General features: G+C 39.7%; 2 protein-coding genes across 8 annotated transcripts in view; one reads left to right on the top strand and one right to left on the bottom strand.

The window, feature by feature from the left end:
* Orc5 (Origin recognition complex subunit 5) overlaps positions 1-19,533 on the bottom strand; it is a 37,381-nt gene that overhangs the window by 1,479 nt on the left and 16,369 nt on the right. The gene's annotated exons all lie outside the window — the stretch shown is intronic.
* LOC663028 (uncharacterized protein) lies at positions 301-19,531 on the top strand. 4 transcript variants are annotated; one of them, XM_008199940.3, is made up of 10 exons: positions 301-996; positions 11,026-11,226; positions 12,515-12,651; positions 15,056-15,335; positions 15,626-16,544; positions 16,599-16,841; positions 16,902-17,075; positions 17,121-17,547; positions 17,699-18,102; positions 18,158-19,531. In XM_008199940.3, the coding sequence occupies exons 1-10, from the start codon at positions 987-989 to the stop codon at positions 18,501-18,503; spliced, it is 3,141 nt and encodes a 1,046-aa protein (XP_008198162.1). In that variant the 5' UTR covers positions 301-986; the 3' UTR covers positions 18,504-19,531. The 4 variants fall into 4 exon arrangements, with proteins under 4 accessions (XP_008198162.1, XP_064216127.1, XP_064216128.1 ...); XM_064360057.1 differs by lacking the exons at positions 301-996; positions 11,026-11,226 and adding an exon at positions 13,437-13,533; XM_064360058.1 differs by lacking the exons at positions 301-996; positions 11,026-11,226 and having other exon boundaries at positions 13,989-15,335.

Raw genomic sequence — 19,533 nt, 5'->3', positions numbered from 1 at the left:
ATTTTGAAAAACGTCAGCAAAAATCGTCTTGGTGACAAAGAGGGGGGTGGTTAATCTTGAAAAATTCATAAGCTTTTTTTGGACCAAAGTTCTTGAATATTTCACACTAATAATTTCGGTCTTGGTACTAATTTCAAGACAAAACCACGACTTTTCTTGTCTTGCTGCGAGCCATACGTTTCTGGAATAACATTTTGGTTGCATTTAAATAAATAATTTAAATTTGGCAAGAACATCGCATTTCTCAGTTCGAGTGCTCTGTAGACTTTGTCCAATTTTTCCTCCAATTAATCGAAAAAATGATTTATTAAATCTACGTCAGTAGCCGTCCGGCAAAACAATCCCATTCCGAAACATTTCTCCTCCAAAGAATCGATACCAAACACACGAATGCAATATCCGCATCAAATTACTAATCCGACCGAGGAAAAAGTGTATCGTAGCCTTTCGCCCGCCCAACAAAAGCTCACGTCGCCATCAATTCCGGACGATGGGAAGCGTGCCCGGAATACCATCTCCTTCCCATCGACTTTCTTCGATTATCTCTTGATTTACACGCGAAAGCCCCGTTGTGCAAGTCGCCATTCTCGTCGCCTTCATTTCGTCAAAACTTCTTCTTTGGGTAATTATCGTCGAAGTAAGTGCGTCTAATGTCCGATTGCGGGGCGATAGTGTCTAAAAAATGGTGTGTGCGGGGCGCCAGTGACAGTGGAGCTTGCGTAGTCCGCCCTCATCGATTTGCGACCCGCTTGCAGACTCCTGGTGGAAGCGGTTGTGACCTCGAGCCTCCTGCAGTCGAGATTCGTGCTCGCGAAGACGATCATCTGCCGCCGCGACTTGTGTTCGTAAAAGCACCACTGCCACGCCACACACCGACCAAAAAAAGGACGTTGGGAAGACGCACCGCGACGCTGCCGCCGCGACGCGATGTGATTTCTTGCTCCAAGATAAATAAAGAAATGACATTACGGCGCGATTGAGTGACGATGGAAAAGGGTGAGCGATTTTTCCCTTCCATTCTTTGCTTTGCTTACCGCCGCCGACGACAAATATTTAATGTGATCTCGACTGGATTAAGGACGAGATATATAAACGACGCTGAAGAGAAACTGGCCCTTCTTTGACGTTATAAAGAGTTATAGACTTGGGGGAGGTTGCTTTATGGACACATAAAAAATCGGCTTGTCACAGATCTATTGATAGGAGACGCACGGTGGGGCAATAAACGACTAAATGCATTAGGATAAGTGGCTTGTGATGTTTGGACCATGAAATTTCGGAAATTTACGGAAAAAATTGCTCGTAATGCGAACTTAATTCGGTTACTTTTTTATTAACGGTTATAATTACCTCCGAATTTGCAAAGTAACTGAACCATTTGTAACAATATAATGAAATCTTCCCAAATTGCTGATAATTCTGTTATGTAGTTGGAGTTTGGTCTGAAAAATAGATTAGCTTTCAGCAAAAAATTCGGTTTTGTTGCTACAGCGCACAAAAATTTGGAATTCTTCCAATTTTGAGCTCAAGCTCTTTATTTTATTTGGGTTTCAACTAACTTAAAAATTAAACCGTTATAAAACGAAAATATTTGCCGAAATTTAATTTTCGGACATACTCAGAAAATGTAACACTTTTTCATAATTTTTATTTTTAAATAAAGTTTGTGGGTTTTGATTCATTCAACTCCAACAAGAAGATGAATTACTTTATTACTGAATTATTTGTAATTTTTATTTTTTGCTGGGTTTGAAACCTAAAATTACAAATTACCACAGAAAATTGATTATTTTTTCGTTTATTTTTTAGCTTTCTTTTTATTTGAAAAAATTTTTGATTGATGCATATATTGGCCCCACTCTGTGCATGTGATCTTTTCTTAGAAGAGACTCTTAGACTGAATTACAGTTGACCTTTCCTGCAATACATTTGAAAAAGGTGCAGAACGAATTTTTATTACTATTGCTTCCGAACTCGCAGTGATATTGGTTTAGATTTTAAATAATAGACGACAGAAATGTTCTCTATACCAAACATATGTTACAAAGTTTTTATGAATATAATTAAAGCTTTAGGCATCTTAAATCGCATGCTTTCATGTCTTTACATTTTTTCTAATTACTGCCTAATTAACCAGTCACGAAATCTCAAATTTTGTGTAATAACTTGGCGAACATGGTAGGTATAGTGTAATTTGCTCGATTATTCCACTTACATGTGAAAAGCCGTAACAACTCGTATTCAGTTTTCAAACTCATTTTACGTAGAAAAGAAAATTGCTTCGTTTTTCCTAAAAGTATATAACAACCAATCCTGAGGCAAAATTTGTTCTTTTATTTCTCCTTTACGACCCCACCAATTATCATAACATTTCACCCTTTGACTTTTTTTAATTACCTCTTTTAACAACATTTTCAGTTCTTATAAAAATAAAGGGATAAATAAAATTAATTTCCGTAACATCTGACATTACAAAAAGGCGCGTCTAAATTGCTTTTGCCATTTAATCCCCTAACGATATTAATGTCTCATCTTATTACGTACATTAGAATCTTTATTTAAAAGAGATTTTAGGTTACCCTCTAGTTTACCACTCGCCCTAACAAGCGGATTTTCTTGTGATATTTAAACCCCCACGCAGTACTAAATTTAACCCTTACAGCTTGTCGTTTTATTAGGAATTGGAGCATGAAATTTGTTTTTTTGTAAATTTCCGATTTTACCACTACAGCATGTACAAAAAAATGACATGTTTTGGGCCGCTTATATGTAAATTCAGCTATCGAATGATGGACATGAGTGGCATATTACCATTCATTTTGAACGCGAAACGATGGAAAAAACTTGTCGGAATTCTCGATCGGGCCAAGCACCGTTCACATATTTTTATTGAATCACACGGTATGCGTTTAAACTTTCTACCTATGAATATTAGGAAAGTTTTAAAAATTCAGCACTCCTTTTGTGGTTTCGTGTGTTGATTTAAAAATTCAACAATTCCGCATCCGTGCTCTTACTTCCTCCCGGCACTGTTCATCATCTTCACGGCGGAATTTATTACGTTGAAGAACAAATAACACGAGACGTTACATTTTCTCGAGCGCTTTCAAAGTATCCTCATTTGTTACGACACTTTTGTTAGCCGAGATCTGACTCCGTAATAAAAATGTTCGCTGCTCCCGTGCCAGTCCACAATTAAAATCCACGTCGAAAAGGCCCTCGAGGCCTCTGCTTTCGATCCTGATCCGAGGTCGGCGATTTTCAGTCGGCCACCGCAATTACTAAATAAATCATGCACGCGGTGATTACAGCTAATGGATGCTTAATTAGAACGTCCCCGGCGGCACGTTCCTGGGGTTGTTTCCACGACGACTAGATAAAGCCCGATTGTGAGCAACAAGATGACCACCGGATTTGGCATCGAGCCAGTGCTCAAGGTTACAAGCGATTGAAAAAAATCGGGGGATTGGACAACAGCCAAGTTCTGGACGATGGACGGAAGAAGGAGGATTGTTATCAAAAACGAAAGATCTTCGATTTCATAGTTTCACTCCGGAGTTTCTCGACCGGAACAATTTTAAAGGGCTGTGGGGCACCCCAACTGAAATTACTTTGCTCTCATTCAACAAACAAATGGCACTTTCCCACCTGCACAACTTGATGAAACGACTTTTGTCATAACACGGGCGGTGTGTTTAGCAAAGGAAAACAAAGTTTGTAATTACGCCAAAAGACGATTGATGCAAAAATTTTCACCGCATTTAGCTCCTCTGTATTGCAGCACAATTTACCCTTTACACCAACAGCAACAACAATAACACAGAGCGAACGAAATTTCAAATGCGATTTTCTAATAAAAATTGAAACAGGCTTCAAGTTAGCATACAGCACCCAAAAAATATAAAATAAGTACAGTACCCTTTCATTTTCAAAGGTGGGAAAAAATTAGAATTTATTGGACAACGTAATCGAGATAATAATAATAATAATAAGAGGCTTTTATTGCGAAAAACAACAAATAATGTAGGAAAAAATTCAAATAAGTGCAGGCAAAATCAACAAAAAACAGAAAACAAATCCCTAAAATTAAAGAAAATGTAGTATAAAACAGACATTTAAACTGACAGTGTTCTTTATGAAACAAGAAAATAGTTACTGGCACTAAACCTCAAGCAATAAATTAATCTTAGCTGGAATGCCCTGCATGTTACAATTTTTGCGCCGGGAGTACGTAGAGTGGGAAATTTCCCATTTAGAGCCACCCTTTCATCTCCGGCTAGAACTCCGTTAAACCCAATCAATTAAAATTATCAGCGTTAATAAAGTTTCCCGAAAGCTCCTAGACGGCTCCTAGAACCCGAATAATTCCATTCGAGAAAAAAAAGGACTCCTTCTAGCCTTGATCAACGTTCACTTCTCGGCACCTCCCTTCCAAACCAAATTTAAACGACAATCCGCCCCCGAATGAGGCAAACAAGTAGTGACGTAATCGATAAAGCACCAGGTTGTTGTCGTCATAATAGGCTGATTATTTCACCCATCAGATAATTACAGCTTTAATTACCTCGACAATGACAAAGACAGAAAGCGCCCGATTCCATATTCACCCTTTCCACACACACTCACGAAAAAAGTAACGAAGTGAGAATCTCAACACCTGAATCTGGGATTGATACCGCACCGTGGGAATATCAGTGTCGCGTAAAACAAAGCAAAAGATTGGGATACAAAAGCTGAAATTTACAAACACGACTTCTTGTGTAATTACTTCCTACACGAAAAATTTAATTTTCCGGTATGGGCGTAATGAACGTTAAAATCCTTTCATCCCGCTCTGCAGATTGTTACTAATTACGGGTAAAAATAATTTGATACAAACAAAAAAGTGTGGGAGCGTTGAGACATCGCGACGCTGCTGCTTTGATCTCGTTGGTGATAAAAGCACGCAATCAATATTTAAAACGCGAAAGCTTCGATTATCATTGAGCTCTGAAGTAAATATTTTTTCTTTTACGATTTGATCCATAACGTTAAAAGCGATAACTCCGTGACTTTGTGACGATATTTCAAGTAGCTAATACTAGTTGGAAAAATTTCTTTATGTCGAGTTTGCGAATACAAGTAAACCGATCAGTTTGGCTTTTATCGCTCCTACGTGTAACTAATACTTTAACGATATGTCAAGACCCGGCGCCTCCACCATTTCTCTTGTCTCTTTTTAAGTTGAAAATATTCCAGAAGGGGATAAAATAACACTAATAAATGTACGAGACTAGCATTCTCACAATTCAACAATAAATATGGCGTTGTTTACGAGTCAGTTAAAGCATTACTCGCTGAGAAAAATTTATCGGTTCAGGGTTAGTAAAGAAATACAGGAGAGTCTTAAATCCATCCAACAATTTACTTTGTCGCTTTAAATTTTGCTTTGAAAGAATCGATCGAGCCACATGACGGCCTCTTATTACCCCAGCTAACGAACTAGTTAACTCATTAAACGCACCGTGTACCCGATTGCTCGACTCGGTACAGTAAATTATCCAAGAAGTCGGGACAATAAAGTTTTTAATTCGATCGAAGCCCCCCTTTAATTAATTTCGTTCCATCTCCGGCATAAATTTCTCTCATAGTATGCGACTTGCTTCACAAAGCTGCCGCAATAAAATTAATAAAACAACTAAGATAGGGATAAACCAGGACCAAACATCTATCAATGTCCGTTACGTAAAGCTCGTCTCTTCCATAAATCTTTGATTTTTCGAGCGCACATTTCATCCCACTTTTCACTTTAATGTCGCGGAAACGTCGTTGCTTTTGTCCGCAAAAATGGGAAATTATCTATGGGAAAAAAGGTAGCTTGACTCTCGAATCAAGAAATTATTCCAATTGCGAGACATCGCGTCTCTGTTTACCGCCACCGGTGATCGATACCCCTTTTTCCGCCGATTCCTCTTTTTCGCTTTTTCCCCAACTCCTATTTATTAAGTTCATCGAGTTTATATTTCGAGCGGTGGCGGCGCCATTATTAAACGAGCGCTTGATTGACGTTTATACAATTCGCAACTAGCACAGACAGAGGCATTAATAATTCCACCGCTCAACACCACCCAAATTCGAATTAATCGAATAGGTTCGGAAAAACGAACATATGAGACTAGTCACTTTGCTCGATCGAATACGATGACGCGTAACGAGGGCCTGATTGACACTCGCTTAATTAAACTCAACTTCTGAACAAGCAAAACTTGGACTTTCGGGAAAATTACGATGTCCTCGTGCGAGATAATGCGGCTTATCGGCGCACGCCAAGCGAAAATGACGACTTTTCCGACATGTTACGTATGCAAATTACCTATGTGACAAGGGTGGAAAAGTCGGATTACTTCCCAAAGGACGAATTAATTAGTCCGGAGCACGACCAAGAAAAATTACCAGTCGAAAAGAGAACTAAACTTGAAATTCCCCGGAAATGATGGACGAGGAAAAAGTTCGAAAATGTTTAGATTAAAGCGCACCAAAACACTAACAAAGTAGAAATGAACGAGTTAATTGAGAATTAAAAAACATAGTAAGTGTATAGTAACAAAGTCGAATCAAATATCAATTTACAACGAACGCTGAAATATTGTCGATTGGAAAAATATTTCGTTGATTCTCATATTTTCCATCGATTTCTGTGTGGCGTTGGTATGAAAAAGCGGGGAATTCCCTCGAGGGTTGTAAAATAAGGGCCTCCGGTTCAAATTCGAGAAGCTAATCAAAACTTCATAAAACTCTCTTTAAAATTTCACTCAAATATCTGTCAACGTTTGCACGATTTGTAACAAAAGTGTTAATCCTTATTAATATAACCAAAAACATCAAACAAAAAACTTCATTAAACTTGAATCATTAAATAAATGAATAATTTATTCTTCCCGGCTTTGCAAATTCACAAAAATTTACTGAAACTTTATGCCGAAAGTAAGAGTTAATTTGCATAATTACTGCTTAGATTTGGTCAGTGGTTCACAAAATGGGGTTGTTTATTTTCTCGCGATCAACAACCCTACTTCATTTATTTAATGTCGCCTATTATTATTTTGCTTTTGTGTTGTTTATTTCACCCGTTGCCGATCGATCACTTCCATTTTTCTTCCACAACAATCACCATTATTCTTGCATCAAAATTTTATAGTATTAATCTTTTTTCTTATTGGTGTTCCAACTTCATGTAATTATTCATCTTTTCCCATCAGGTGTATTCAAAAAAACCTTCATCTTCATTACTTTCGCATCATGTCATTATTACAATCAATTCTTTCGCGAGATCCGCCAATATTGAGGATCATTAGTCTTCCCCTTTACATAATCCCGATCTATCACCCAATTATAATCCAACTTTGCGCGTGGGTAACTTACCACTGAAATTAGGTACGAGAAAAAAATCACGTGGATCACCATACGATTAAGTTTTAAATCACTCCATTAGCTTAAACGCCTGCGAGATTTATGGTACGACCCGTTAAAATTAACGAGGCGCGAATATATTTTTTAATATCTCTACTAATATCGGAAGCGGTGCTACGTTGTAATGAAAATAAAAAAAACACCGCCGCGCCTCCAAGAAACTTTCTAATTTAATCACGTTTCAAGTTTGAAACTTTATCAATCATTTGTTGCCCTTTTTGCAAATTATTCATCCCTTCATTTCCATGCGAGTTGGTCGTGTTAAACGTCATCGTCGCCGCCGGCTCCGGAGCAATTAGACCGCGACAAACTCTCCCCGGAATATTTCCAAGGTGGCAAATCTGTAATTCAAATATCGTTCGCGTGGTCGGTTATTATTCGGACGAGCACTCGAATGAAATGCGATCTGCAATTACGCGAGATTGTTTGACATGGGTTTAGCCGCAGCGGCCGTTAGTTAACACTGCCCGGATTCGTGACGTTTTCCATTACGTTTGCAGTTTCGGATCCGGTATGACGACGCTAAGTGAACGGTCAAAACGGAAGAGGTTTCCGGAAACAGATGCGACTCGGTCCCGAATTTTATGCCGTTAGACCAATACGATACATCACTGGAACGCTTGAGGTCGACTAAGACCGCAATTCGGACCCTCTTCCGACGTCTACCACTGATAAATACCTACCTGAAAGGTAGCGAAAATTCAATTTGGATACACGCAAGATGAAAATTTTAACAGACGACCCCGAAACCGACGTGATAACGGATAATTAGGAGGGATGTGTTTACAAGGAAACTCGCGTCCGAAGCAAAGGCGAGAAATATAAGATTTCACACAATTTACAAAATCCTTGAGCAACGGCAAGCAAATAAATGATTTGACAAAAATCGGTGTTTCATGTACCCGTCAACCACCCGGAATTCCCCAATTTTCTCAAAGGAATTGAGGTCCCGGAACATGGAGACAAATCAAAGCATTTCTATGATCGGTGTGCTAAACCACCCGATATTTTCTTGTTTTCAGTGAAAATTCGATTTGATTTTAATACAAATTAATATTGAGAATTTGTCTTGTTTTCATTCAATTAAAATACTACCAGAAAAAACAAGCTTTGCAAAAACGTTGCAAGGATAAAAGTTCAATAGGAAGCAAATTGCGGGTTGTACTGGCAGACAATTTAGTAAAATTAGCCTTCATGTTGACCCCAAAAATGAGACGTTTATCTTTCTATCGATCCACCTTATACCCTGTAATTTCGTTATGAAGCATCGTGACGCGAAATGATTATAAATCACGGCATAATCACTTCTTTGCAAGACTATACAGATATTAGCTCTAAATTTAAATACAATTCCAAATTCAGAATCATATTTCCCAATTTCTATAGCAAATGACATCAATATAACTCGACACAGTTGGTCATAAAACCTTCCAAACCTAATTTCCAGCGTCGATAATTTAATACAAACTTTCAACCCCGAATATCCCTAGATTTCACAAATATTTACATCCCCATGGAATTTAATGAAACTTTCAACTATCCAAGTTGTTAAATTAATATCACAATAGATCCAAGTCCTCGCAAGCGCACTCTTTTTGAGTTTATTAAAATTGTTGTACCAGGTTAAGCAACTCCATTGCTCCGGGGAAGGATTAATCCAACTTGAAGCTTATGTTCCATTTTCGTGCATTCGCTTCGAGCACCTACTATTAGTTGTAAAATTCCGGACTCCCGAAGCGCATTTGTCCAAATTTATGTACGTCGGAGATTTCCCCGTGTGACATTCGTCTCTCTCAATCACGCACGTGGCTTTCTTGTTCTTGACACGAGCGTTATGAAAAAATTTCAAATAGAAAAATGCACGTTTTACTTGAAGGAGGCTCGAGATGATGTGCTCCAGTGCTATTTAAAATTTTAAACTTAGGGTCGGCGTCAGAGCGAATGCTAAAAAGGCTCGCTTTTATTTTTCCCACTCGCATGTTGGTTAAATATTTGAACGTAGTTTTTGACACAAAATGTTCCGAATAAAAGTTGCAAATGGTTTAGTGACACAATTTAACTAACCGACTAGTTACTGCGGCATAAACCGGATTACTCTCACTGCAAATTTAATTTTCAATTTTAAGAACGGTCCATTTTGCGAGTGGCTTTTTGAAAATTATCCCTAGCGCAAACTTTATAATGAAATTAAAATTACGTATTTGAATATGAAATTACAAAGTCTTTCTTACGCGATGTACCCTCGAGACTAGACTACATTTATTACGTTTCCTCTTAATTATTTTAAGCAACAATTTCAAGTCGAATCAAATTCTAAACTTTTTCTTTTAAATTGCATAAAGCGACGTTCAACTTCTTTATTCTCGAATTTGAAAACTTTTTCATTAACATATTGCTAATTCTTTTCCTTTTGTGTATAATCCGAGGAATAAATCTAAAAGTTTGTGACTCGTCTCCGACCTCCTAATCATATTATATCTTTTCTTTTTGTGGCGACAACTTTTGAATAACAACTTAACTCGACGGAAATAAATACGACGATAAATTTTCGCTTCTAAAATAAAACGCATTGGTACGATTGTTATTTCGGAGATTTGATCAAGAAATGTCTACACTAGTGGTAAAGCAAAATTGCTTTCTAAGATTCCATCAGAATACGGATCGTTCCTGTCACACAAATCGTCAATCCTTCTGTCTTATAAATTCACACGCAATCAATCCTCATTCTTTAAATAAAATCGTTGCGTGCACGCATTCCCCACCCGCAAAAAACTTGTTATTTAGTCGCAAAGTCAGACCCAACTCTCTTATAAGTACTAAGAACGTAATACTCTTATCTCGACGATCCTCCATGAATTTCTCGACTTGTTGGGACGTTTATGGCAGAGTCAAAGCAACAATAAAAGGAATGACGCTATTCCTTCACTCGTATCCAACTAATTATAGCCTAGTTATACGCAAGCCCATTCATAAAAGAAACAACCGACGTGTCAGATTAACTTAATTTAGACCAACTCGTGAAAAAATAATTTTTGTAATTTTTAAATAAACCACTCATAACTTTTAATAAGCAATTATGCTTCAAACTGTCGAAAATAAAATTTGCATGTTTTTAGCATAATGGTGATAGGAATAAAGTGTTCCTCCGCGTTGTTAATAACGCGGACGGTGCTTTAGAAAATGCCTTCTTTCCCTAATTAACCGATCCACTTTTTATATTCTTCCGAGTTCGCCAACTTCGCAGAATGCGCACCGTAATTTTTAAAAAGCTGTACAAAGAATTGCCTCCCGGCGCATCCACCATTTTTATATCATAAATATTGCCAAATGTAAATTCCAGGCTTTCCCTCGATTCACCTGTCCACTCCTTCTTATTCCTTTGGTCATCCTCTCACCCAGGAATCCAAAAAACCGCATTTGCATAATCCCGTCTCATCAATCACGCTTCCTGCTAGTCGCTTGATATGCAAAACACCTCGTCTTAAATCCACAATAGCGACAAGTTCGTCGTGCAAACGGCGGTAATCTTGTACCACGCTAGCGTTTCGATGATATTAATCACACGTATTGTTCCAGGGCTGCGCTGGCAAATGACGAGCCTAGCGACTGCTGTCTCTCTGCTCCTGCTGCTGTTGGCGGAGGTAGCTGGCGCGCCCGCCACAAACTGCAAACTATCGGAATTCGCCTGCAACAACGGTCGATGCATCCCCCTCAACAAATACTGCAACATCGTGAACGATTGCGGAGATTCGACTGACGAACCGAGATATTGCACGCGTAAGTGTTGCGATATTTAGAGGCCCTAATGAAAAAACCTGCCGAAATGGCTCGTTTATATTCAGCAGGAATTTAACTCGCTGATCCAGAAAATAAAACGTTTTAGAATCAATTCGAAAATACACTATTTATGACGCACCAAAATACGATGTAAATATGGTGGATGCGCTGGGAGAAAACGTAGACGTTGTAAAATGCGACCGAGTTGTTGTTAGTTTATCAAGTTGGTCACACAGGAACGAATGTGAAATAATGTAATAGCACTTTCGTTTGAAAAATTCCCACCTTGACATTCACACCAGAATGTAATTTTGTCGAATCGCTTTCACGGGAAATAATTACACAGGTAAACAAGAAGAAACAAACAAACTAAGACAAATGACAGAACCAATAATGGAATCAGATTACTTTTCGTTGGGTGTAAGTTTTCGTTAGTTTGTCGACTCATCTGTCACGTAAAACGTTATCAATTATTCAAAAGTGACTTTTATTACTAAATTCAATTTGGACGCAATCTGCTCCTGGATTTAACTTTCCAACTAATCTCGATATGCATACCTACACAGACTCGATTTCTGTTCTGGTTATTTTACTCAAAAATGAACTAGAACGTTTTTATTTGTTGCGTACAATAATTACATTTGAAAGATCATTTTAATTATAAATGAATAAATAATTAAACACAAGTCCAATTAATTATTTTATTATAAAATTCATGGGAAACAATCCTGAAATTGTCCTCGCCTGTGGCAGCTCGCATTTTTAATTTTCTTTTTTAACGCCACGACCCCTATAAAATTTATATTAAATTGAAAAAACATGTGAATGTCATAAATAAATGTCAAGCTAGAGTAATACCAACAAACCGCTTGAAAACTTTATGTCTGTAACATCCCAAGAGTGATAAGATAACGTTTGCAATCTTGTTTCACCCTGCTGAATTATTGAATTCTTTATTAAAAATACTATTTGTGATTTTTTATCAACGAAGAGAATTCTCCTCTCTCAATATACATCAACACAATTCACCTCGCAATAAAACAATCTGACCCAAATAGTTCCAGCTTTAACAAACACAAATCCCTTAAGACCTTAGCAATTGTATCTATCTCGACGTGGCTCTCTCATTACCAAAAATCTTATGTTTGAACTCGGGATGTGAAAATAGGTGAAGCATTAAATTTATTTCCTGGGTCAGGAGCAGAGACACTCTTTTATGATTTATAGGTTTTAAGCGCTCGCAGGCATTTTCTCGAAAAAAAGCGATCGATAAACCCCGTTGTTTCAGGATGTAATCGCACCTATTTCGGAGAAGCTGGAAAAACGTACGATTTGGAACTACATCGTCCAAAAGAAGACAAGATACCGTTCATCTGTCACCTGACGTTCACGGCTGGAGGAGACGAATTCGGCGAGCTCGTCCAGGTAAACTTAAAGTCGGTGTGTTTATTAAAAGACGCAGGTGTTTCTCGTCGAAATTAAATCAAGTAAAGCTTTTTAATCGAATCATTTCGGTGTAGTGCTCATAAATTCGATAGCTTTTAATTCGCCCTTGTTTTCGAATGATATTCACTACCGGAAGCTTCCGCTTAATAATTCAAGGCTGCCTAATTACACACTCAATGGAATACACAACAGTAGGACATTAGTTGTTACTGCTGAACCAGGACATTTGGCGTCTTAAAAATCAAGATTGCATCTTACAAATTTAGCTGTTTTCCCAAATGTGAACAACCGAAAAAGTACCCAAATATTATAATCCACTGTAGACCACCAAAACTTGGGCACACGAAAAAAATTGTTGAAATCTCCCAAAATAATGAAAAATTACTTCAAGAACGCTCTAAAAACTAACAAAATACCTTGTTTTTACACACCCCAAAATGGCTTTTTATTTCTGACCAAGCTATTTAGCGCATGCAAAAACATCAAGTTGGTACCACGTCTTAAAAAACTAGGCACAATCCTAAAAATTTATATTTGAATTATCAAATTCAAAAAGGGCCTTATGTTTAGTCGCAGACTGCAGTGAGCTTCAGCTTAATCTTACCTGTTTTCACCGAATTGTATTATTTTCCGCTAGAAGGCAGGTTTTTATTAACAATATTAACAATCGTAGAGGGGAGCGTAATAGATACTTGGTCCAGAAATAAAAAGCCATTTTGGGGAATTTAAAAACAAGAGCTTTTATTTGTTTAATATTTTTACAGGTCGCCATTCCGACCGGTGAATTTTTCGCATGCGCCAATGGATTGGTCTAGAAGTAAAAATCCATTTTGGGGTGTCTCAAAACAAGGAATTCTAAAGGTTTTTTGGGTGCTTTTAACGTAATTATGTTTGATTTTGGATTTTTCCCATGTGAACATTTTCTGGTAGTCTATTGATTTTCGAGTATTTTTTGGGCGCATAAAAATTATGTTTTTTGAAGGATTTCGTCTTTTTCGGTTGCTTACTTTTGGGAAAGCATATAAATTTTTAGGTACCAACTCTCCTTGATTTGGTATTGTTTTTAAGAAATAAAAAGCCATTTTAAGGTGTGTAAAAACAAGGTATTTTGTTACTTCTTGAAGTAATTTTGCATTATTTTGGGAGATTTTTCGTGTGCCCAATTTTTGGTGGTCTACAGATATTTAGGTATTTTTGGGGTGAATAAAAATTAATGCTTTTCTATAAATGTGTAAGATTCAACTTAGATTTTTAAGAAGACGCCAAATGTCCTGGTCCAGAGGTGACGATTATGTCCTACTCACAACGCTGTTTAGTTTAGGACCTTATTGCATTCGAGAGAGCGACTATGGTGCATATTAATTTCCACTCGATGGTGTAAAGAGCAATTCCGGTCGTTCCGGAAAGGAAAGAGCTTCACACACGTGCGACCCGAACAGATGCCGATCAAATTTAACATACGGCGAAAGCCCGAAATTTGCATTTCATGAAACAGCGCCGTTTTTTAATGCCAAGTAAGACGCTTCCTAATCAAAAGCCACTCTTGAAGTGTTTCCGGGCCGGGAAACGGCTTTTGTTTATGGGAAAATCAACTCGACTGTTCAATTCAAGTTAGCAAATTGGAGCAAATAGTTCGAGCTAATCATCTTCTTCGAATTCCCCCTCGTTATCTCATTGATATCGCCCGGAAATGTCATTCATTAATATGCATGAATCGGGATAAACTTTAGCTATTATGGCCACCCTTCAGCAAACTTTGCATCCCACCCGAAAAATTAACCGTTTCAGACGTGTGACGATTAATTAAAAGCCTCGAAAAGTCAGGTCGAGGTGAACAAACTCCCTTTTCATTCGAAAATGGAAACATCTCATGGGAGCCGCGTTATTCATTTGTAAAAAAGGAGTCGTCGACGTCTGCGTTGAAATTCCATCAGACTGACTCGTATTTATCTGGGGATTTTTGAGGACTACACCAGACGATTTAAATGCGCAACGGCGATTGCCGCAACTGAGATTAAAATTCTCCGGAAGCGCCGCATTACATACATCCTGCACCGGTCCACCGCAGGCACGCGAGGACTGTTTGTGTCAACTTGCATCTCGCCGACCGTTTCCACATTTTTACACAAACCAAACCGAAGAAATCAAACGCAAAAGAATCCTTTTGTACGAGAAACATCTCGCAAGAATTATCCAAAGAAGCGGTTTCAAGACGGGCAAAAACAAACGCAACGTCTTGCATGATTAGTCAAACAGATATGGCAACAAAAGTCAATTGTTCCCCCCTAAGTGTAGTTTGAAACTAAACTATTTCTATTTTATTAGAAACTGGATTCGAATTCACTGGAAATGGTTATTTTAAATGGAAAAATGTCTCTTTCAGTTGACGTTCGACAGTTTCACGTTGGGTCGTTTCGTGTCTTTCACGTCCGACGGTTGTCCAGACGGTGCCTTACAAATAACGGAATCCAACAGGCCCCAAGTAGGAGGATCGTGGTGCGGGACGTCATGGGGCCCCGCCATCTATTACAGCGAAACGAAAAGTGTTACGATTTATGTTAATCTTCTTCGTCTTTCTAAAGATCAGAACGGATATAACTTCGACTTTCGTATGGAATACAAGTTTCTCCGGAAAAAACTGGCAACTGTTCGATACGGTGGAGGTGAGTGGAATGGATTTTTGCAACTTTTCAGCGTCGAGAGATAACGTTCCCGGGTCAACCGGACCTCGACCACTTTTATCGATTATGTAAAAATCAGAAGTGAAATAATCCCAGACTCCCGACACTTTATATCCCGTTATCTCTTTCTTGGAAGTTAAGTTCAGCCGCATCATTATTATTAAAGAGTTTTTGATGCAAAATACCTCGGATGATTGATGATTTTGTCTATTTCGAATCATTTTCGCACGAAACAATACGTTTTGTGTGATTTACGGTGCAATTCGTTATAGGTCAGCCATTCGTGAATACAACGGCGCCCTCAGTTGAGCCCGAACCCGAATACTACTTGGGAGATTTAATAACGGGTACATATTGTTCCCGAATTTTCAGCGACTGTGATAGGAAGCACTGCCGTCTCCAGTCCCCCAACTTTCCGGGGGTTTACCCGCGCAATTTAACCTGTTATTACGCAGTGCGTCAGCACGAAATTCCTCCGGGTAAACACGCCCTCATCATTGTACGTCAACTAAAAGGCCAACTGATCTCAATACGAAGCCAATCAGCTCTCTACGGTACCGCGAGCACCCGCGAACTCAAACTCTGGAACGACTGTGACGACGTCCAAGACTACGTCACCATCTACGACGGTTACACGACCCGGGACCCCGTCATTTTAAAATTTTGCGGCGGCGGCGAAGCCGTCCCTGAAGCCGTCTCCAGCGGTCACGAACTCCTCGTCGAATTCTCAACGTCGCCATATGGGACGTTCCTCTACCCAGCCCCAGCTCAAGCTCTCCACGGCTTCCAGCTGGAAGTTGAAGTCAAGTTCGTCGATCAGCAATCCCCGACTTACGTCAAAACGAAACGCCAATGCGAGTTCTCTTTGAGAGGAACTAACAAAGGGGTTTTGGAGAGTCCTTTGCATTCCTTGCCGGCAAACACCACCTGCCTCTATCACCTACAAGGCATCGACACTTCAGTCTCCCCATCCCCGATCCCTTTCCGGCCTCTTTCTTCCCGTTATCCCGACTGGAGGCACGCCGGGATGATCCTCCCGCCGCCTCGTTACCGCGTCTGGCTCTCCATCGTCAAATTCCACGCGTCTGGGCCTCGCGACCCGCAAAAGCCCGACCAGGAGTTGTGCAGAAGCTATCTGAACGTGTGGGATGGACAACTGTGGGCACCCTCCAACTGCAACGATCTCTTCTGGTGAAAAACTCCGAAACCGCCATTCGTCTCCCGTTTAAATCAGATCTGTTTCAGCGGTGGCAGAGATAAATCGAAAAGCATTCCCAGAACGAGTTTATCGGGCTCTTCAGCCGCCAAGAAAAAGAACGTGACGCTATTGGCGCGATACTGCAGGGAGCACGTGCCTCGAAGCTGCGACCATTCACTCCTAGCTAATTCGACGAGGTTCCCTAGGCCTTGCAGCCTCGCTGAAAGTTTCCTCACGTCAGGGGATAGTCTCACCCTGGAGTTGAAGTTGGCAGACTCGACGGCACTCAGGTTATTACTTTGAATAAATTGACACTGACTCGAACCGGGGATTTTTATCTGTGTTTGCAGACCCGTGCAGTTTCGGGCCTTGTACGAATTCGTCGATTTGCACCTCGACGGGGAACCCTACGGACCCGGACCGTGTTCCAGAAGGTTCAGTAGTTTGAATCAGGATGGGCCTCAGAAATTTCGCTCGCCCAGGGATATTTTTCTTTACGGGAGAGGTGGAGCAAAAAACATAAGGTACTGTGATACGTTTATTTCACCAATTGTTGATTGTGTCTTTAGTTGCGTGTATCGCTTTGAAGCTCAGAAGGACGAAAGGATAAAGATAACTTTAACAAGTCTGACTATCAAAAATCGCGATTGCAAGACGAAATTAAGTAAAGACACGGATCGTCTCGAGTGTTTTGGGAATACGACAGCTACAGTTCGTCTCTTTGAGATTCCATGGATGGACGTACCAGGCGTTCCCCGCGACTGCCTTTGCTCGCTCGACAAGGATAAACTGTTACCGTTCAGTTACGTTTCCACGTCTAACGTCGTCGAATTGCGTTTCGACGTGACCGGCATGAACGCATCCGACGATTTCACTACTTTGTCGTTCGAGGGCACATGGAAGTTGATACAAACCCCCGTATGCCCTAGTAATTTACGGATGAAGGGACCGAGCGGAGAACTAGCTTTCATCTACCCGAACAAATCACCGCAGGAAGTAAGTAAACGTGCCATTGTTCTAGCTGCAAGTGCTTTCGGTGATAAAAATCCATCCAAACTTCTCAATTAACCTCCCGATTCCATTAAAATCGCAAACTTTTTGCTTAGGGAGGAGAATCTAATCTGTTCGTCATTTCCTGAATTTCCAGACCAACTGCGAGAACAGTCCTCGTGTGATAATTCCATCGCCAAACAAGTATCTCTACGTGAAGATCAGCGGCGTGATAATGAAACATTCGAGCCGACTAGGCGATGGCGCATCGAGGAGCGTTTCTCCCGTGAGATGCGGAACCTCTAATCGGATTAAGGTACACACGGCCCTTTATTCAGCTCTCATATGTCCCTACAGCTCCTCGTCGCGAAGCAATCTCGTTGAGGTTTTCTCCGAAGGGTGGAGCGTAGGCAACGTCGACGGACACTCGGTCGGAAACATGGCGCTAGACAAGATCGAAATCGACCGACTGGGAAAAGAGCTCCCGAGATCGATCGTCGTCGAGTTTATTGGGAAAGAAGAGGGCTCCTACTCCGTCATGTGGCTCGAACTCGGCCGAAGGTCCGAATTTACACAAAAAAATTTCCTTATCTCCATCGAAATAATGTTTTTCCAGACGCGATGTGCCGCCCAACGGCATGGGCCTCTTCCTGCTCAAGCCCGACGAATGCCAATACCGCTGTCCAGAGCTGGACGCTTGCATCAATGCCACCGTCTGGTGCGACGGCATCGAAGACTGTCCTTCCGGCATCGACGAAGCTCTCACTCACTGCTCCATAATCCTGCAATTGCCGCCTCTTTATCTCTTTTTGGGCGCTTGTGGGATCCTCATTTCGAGCTTCGCCACCTGTATGGCCGTGTGGAAAGCTTGTCGTCGAAGACCGCGTTCGATACTCCAGACGCGTCTGAAGAGTCTTTCATCTGACACTGCCATCATCGACGAAAAGGGAGTGATTTGCTGACACAGCGACAATTCTGTGCGTTATGTCGAAGTCGATCGCGTCACAACCGTGTGACACGTCGAAATCGACCTAAAACACAGAATTGATAAACGGACTTTTATACATTTCGTAATTTAGAAACGGACCAAGCAAATTAAGCGAATTTCTTAGCGTTGTGATTACGATAGGCGTACCTGGTAGAGGATTGAGGGTAGGGCTTTTTGCGAATCGTGGAGTGAGCTTTTTTTAATTAAAACGCATTCGTTACTAAACACACTTTTATTTTCATAACAGAAAGGACGTGACGCAAATCTTTTGGCACTGTACTGACGAGTACAATGACTGATCACACGTTTTGTATATAGTACTTAGGTAAATCAAAAAATTTAGCGAATTTCTCAAATTTGGTAGGTAATAAAGAGCGTACCGAGATTACGTGAGTAGTCGAGCTTTACTTCTATTTTGACAATTTTTAGTGTAATCGAGGTAACGCTGAAATATTTTCAGCTGAAAATAATTACGAAAATGCATATCAAATATGCTGAAAATGCTTAAAGTTCACTGCCATAACTGTGGCGAAAACATCGTTTTATTCTTTTGCTCGATTTTTCGAAATGACGACTTGAGTTGAATTTTTGTTAAACGCACAAGTTATAAAATTCATATCAAAATTTTACACCAAAAAATCGTTGATTTCATTTCTGCAATTGTTACGATAACATTGTTTCAACTTTTATTATAGTGTTTAAAAACAATATCTTGTAGTGTTGTTGAAAAAATAGAAAAAATTCCTAGTAAACACGATTTTCATTGTACATAACTTCCATTAAAAAAGTCTTTTGAATACGTATATGGAGCTATTTTAAGTGGTAGCACAAGTTGGTCAGGTGAACTGACAATAAAGTAGATGAATTTAAGTAACAATAAATCTATGACTAGAACGAAAATTTTGTTACAAAAGTAAGCAGAGAAGAGTTATATTGACGAGTGTGTTGTGACTGTTAAATCTACAATATAGAAAAATAAACTATTTTAAAAAAAGGCCAAAACG

This window comes from Tribolium castaneum, chromosome 2 (assembly GCF_031307605.1).
Source record: "Tribolium castaneum strain GA2 chromosome 2, icTriCast1.1, whole genome shotgun sequence".
Taxonomy (NCBI): Eukaryota; Metazoa; Arthropoda; class Insecta; order Coleoptera; family Tenebrionidae; genus Tribolium; species Tribolium castaneum.
The sequence above is the reverse complement of the archived record's forward strand: the minus strand, read 5'-3'. Positions and strand labels throughout refer to the sequence as shown.

Bases quoted from the DNA above. Each gene is read 5' to 3' on its own strand.
- LOC663028 (XM_008199940.3), top strand. The intron at 16,842-16,901 runs GTTATTACTTTG...CTGTGTTTGCAG, and splicing joins GCAGACTCGACGGCACTCAG to ACCCGTGCAGTTTCGGGCCT. The intron at 17,076-17,120 runs GTACTGTGATAC...TTGTGTCTTTAG, and splicing joins GGTGGAGCAAAAAACATAAG to TTGCGTGTATCGCTTTGAAG.